Raw genomic sequence first — 3,934 nt, 5'->3', positions numbered from 1 at the left:
CACGGCCCACGTTCCACGGACCACGCCTTCTTTCTCGGACCTCGGGACCGACATCGTGCTTGATCAAATGGAGGACGGGACAGAGATCCTCGGCGGGAAGTGTGACGCACACTGGAGCGCTGTTTCTGTCTTTGCATGCTGGAATTAAAACAGTAAGAAGGTAAAGCAGTAAGAAGATAACTCCACAATGCGAGCGCCTGGAAAGGTACTCCCCACATTACAACTGGAAGTCCGCGCAATGGAAATCAAACCAAAAACACTACAACGCGAGCACCAGGTACTGGTGACCGAAATAGTGACTGCTACGTGCGCTGCGTGCGGAGACGCATGCTGTAGCATCTGCAAGGAGGTCCGGTCGGATCCTGGCATAGTTGAGGCTGTTAGGGCCCTTCTGGGTCCCTAACTGCTGGGATTGTCCTCTGCTGGAATACAAAGGGATCAAATACTCTGGGAACGACAGCACATTAGAAATACGGTTTTGCTGGTCCACGCCAGCTGAAGGCCAGTACCCAGAGACTATTCCCGCTGACCGTGTAATGCGGTTCTAACGCCAGTTTGGCGACAGCAGGGGCTTTAGTCGAGCTATGCTAGGAAAGCAACGTGATGATGACATCATCCGTGATTTTCATGTCAGCCTGATAGGCCGTCTGGGTGCTTGGAACAACACATTAGAAGCATGGTTTGCTCATCCCAACCAGCTAAAAGCCGGCACTTAATCGAATAGCAGCAAAATTTACTAGGAAGATATCGTGAAAGTACGATCTTCCCACGCTATCAGAGCTATCAAAGAGATATGCTCGGAGATACAAGCGTAAGGGGTGTGGCACTGGCGGGGATAGCTCGTGCAACACATCAGATATCACTGCAACAGGATGCGCGTGAATATGGTGTCGTGAGTTGAATGAGGCCAGCAGACAAGAGTCGGCAAGTCGGACCAGACTATTTTAATGACAGCTCTGGCCGGTCGCTCGAGTGGAATAAGAACTAAACTAGCTCGCATCTCGCAAGCGCGAGGTGGCAGGCCAGAAAAGGGTCATGTGGCCAAAGGCGATGGTGGTGCAGCGAGTGCTGCTACATCATCCTCCCTCCCCTCGAGAAACATGATGAAGCCGCAGGCTGGACAGTGCGGTGCAGATCCCACGATATGTACTTGCTGGAAGCTGAGTGCACGGGAAAAGGTCGAGATGCGGCTGAGAGGGCGGCTCGATCGTCATGCTGTGCGGAAGGCTCGTTCAAAGAGTCGGAAGAAACTTCCAGCGGGGTGAAATGCGCCAGAGATGAGGGGTCTACGTGAGCGGGCTGCAGCCTATCGATGGAAATGTTGTCCTCGCGGCCATTAAGCTGTACACGGTAGAACTTGGCGTATCGGTGGAGAACTTGAAAGGGGCCGTCGAAATGAGGCTGAAGAGGCTTACGAACGGCATCCCGGCGAACAAAAACATGTGTACAGCTTTCAAGCTCGGGGCTGATGGAGGGATGGCTACGAAGGCGTCGTCGGGTAGGGGAAGGGCAGAGCTTGGACATTGTCAAACGGAGTTGGCGAAGGAATGACGACGGCTCGTCTGCTTCGGGACACACAGGATGGAAGAATTCTGACGGCAAACGCAGTGACGTCCCGTAGACGAGTTCTGCGCTGGAGGCGCCGATGTCTTGCTTGAGCGCCGTCCGAATACCGAGCAGCACTGTAGGAAGAGCGGCGAACCACTGGTTACGCTCACGCGTGCAGGAAAGGGAGGCCTTAAGGTGTCGGTGAAAACGCTCAACGAGCCCGTTTACTTGGGGGTGGTATGAGGTGGTTCGTATCCGATGTGTGCCGAGGGTCTCCAAGAGCTGGGTGAATAGCCTGGCTTCAAACTGGCGGCCGCGATCTGTGGTAAGGGTAGCCGGCACACCAAAACGGGCTATCCAGCCGTGCAAAAAGGCTTCGGCAACGGTCTCGGCGGTAGAATCGGCGATGGGAATTGCTTCTGGCCACCTCGTAAATCTGTCAACGGATGTTACAGGTATGAATGACCATGCGACGGGGGAAGCGGGCCCACCAGATCGATGTGCACGTGCGAAAATCGGGCGTCAGGGAGAGGGAAGGCTGCTAAAGGAGCCTTGTTGTGCCGGTTGACTTTCACACCTTGGCAGACGAGGCAAGCGCGGGTCCATGCCCGGACGTCGGCTTTCATCGATGGCCATAGAAAGCGGGTGGTGAGCAGCTTCTGCGTGGCGCGGATACCAGGGTGGGCTAGAGCATGCACGCTATCAAAGACAAGGCGACGGAAAACCTGCGGAATGAACGGCCTGGGTCTGCCTGTGGAGATGTCGCAAGTTAACTTGAGGAGCGATCCGGGCAGAGGCACCTCTTCGAGAGTAAGAGTGGTGGCAGAACCTCGCAGTTTCCGAAGTTCTTCGTCTGACTGCTGCACCTCGGCGATGTTGGAATAGTCCATCGTCAACTTCGGAAAGGTGACAGCATCGACGTGCATGGCGCAAGTTCGTAGCGCAAAAAAACGTCCACCGCTGGTGTCGGGAAGCTTATTGCTCTCGCATGCTATTGCGGCGCTATGTGGCAGGAAATCCGGGCTCGAGTATAGCCGAGCTCCGGTCAGCTGACGGCTCACTTCTAACCGAACCTGATGACATTCAAGCAGCGATGCGTGAGCATTGCGCGGCCCTTTACGAGGAGTCATCACCCGACGAGCCCGTTATCAGCCGAGAGTGCCCAGCGCCGGAAGAAAAGATAGAGCATGTAGGTTCGGGGCCGCCCACGTAACAAGAGATTCTAGCAGGTGTCTCCTCAATGCCGAACGGAAAGTGTCCCGGCGTTGATGGCCTCCCAGTTGAGTTCTACAAACGTTTCTGGCGGGTAATTGGTAACTCCTTGACTCGGGTATTTAATCTATGCTTGTCCCGAGGAATGCTATGTTCTAGCATGCAGACTGGAGTTGTTGTCCTTTTGTGCAAGGACCCGTCCAGAAAACGAGATCCGGATGGATACCGGCCTATTACTCTATTGGCATGCGACTACAAAATCTTAGCCAAGGCACTTTTTTTGCGTGTTTCGCCGCACTTAGAAAAGGTGCTACACCCGTGCCAGGCGTGTTCGATCCTTGGCAGGTCGTAAGACCTCCACAGGATAGCGCTACGTGATGCCATCCATTGGATAATGTGTTCACGCACAGCGGCAGTGGTGGCTTCCTTCGATCAGTCGAAGGCATTCGATCGTGTGCGCCACATGTACCTATTTTCAACACTGAGGGCATATGGTTTCGCCGATGGTTGGGTGCGCGTCGTTGAGGTGCTATACAAAGGCGCAAACAGTGTCATTTCCGTTGCTGGTGGTCTATCGTCTCCGTTTGACGTTACGTGTGGTGTCCGACAAGGATGCCCTCTCTCCCCCGCCTTGTATGCCCTTGCCATCAACCCTCTCCTCGGGAGGCTGTGTTCTCTCTCAGTTATCCTAAGGCTACATCATAGATGCCCACCGCCTGTGGTTGCGTACGCTGATGATGTCTCCGTCATACTACCGCGCGAGAGTTCCCTAGAGCCAGTGTTGAAAGCGTTCGAAGACTACGGTACAGTTTCTGGGGCAAGATTGAATAGGTCCAAAAGTGTCGCTCTTTTTTTAAATGTTCAGCCAACCTGTGCTGCGCCGTTTCAAGTTCCTGTAAGACCTCAGGTTAAAATCCTCGGAATTGTTTTTGACAGTGCAGGGGTCTCAGCTGTTAACTGGCCTCGAGTATTCAGCCGCTGTAGTGCTGTGCTGCGAGAACTTAAGTTTGTTGAACTGCCGATCACTTTTCGGGCACGGCTGTTAGCAGCATGGTATTACAGTCGCTTGTGGTTTTTAGCGGCTGTTTCATCCCCGCCAGCGGTAATACAAGCTGCTATCACACGACACGCGTTCCGCTTTCTGTGGGGTGGATCCGTTGAATGGGTCTGTAGG

The 3,934-nt window shown here is 54.1% G+C and overlaps 1 protein-coding gene across 1 annotated transcript; it reads right to left on the bottom strand.

Moving 5' to 3' along the window:
* Positions 1-259: 259 nt before the first annotated feature.
* LOC135384780 (uncharacterized) lies at positions 260-2,474 on the bottom strand. The gene is made up of 3 exons (XM_064613965.1): positions 2,323-2,474; positions 1,151-1,984; positions 260-422 (listed from the first exon to the last, which is right to left on the bottom strand). The coding sequence occupies exons 1-3, from the start codon at positions 2,472-2,474 to the stop codon at positions 260-262; spliced, it is 1,149 nt and encodes a 382-aa protein (XP_064470035.1).
* Positions 2,475-3,934: the final 1,460 nt, after the last annotated feature.

This window comes from Ornithodoros turicata, chromosome 2, assembly GCF_037126465.1.
Source record: "Ornithodoros turicata isolate Travis chromosome 2, ASM3712646v1, whole genome shotgun sequence".
NCBI classification, from domain to species: domain Eukaryota; kingdom Metazoa; phylum Arthropoda; class Arachnida; order Ixodida; family Argasidae; genus Ornithodoros; species Ornithodoros turicata.
This window is presented reverse-complemented; position numbering and strand designations above follow the sequence as displayed.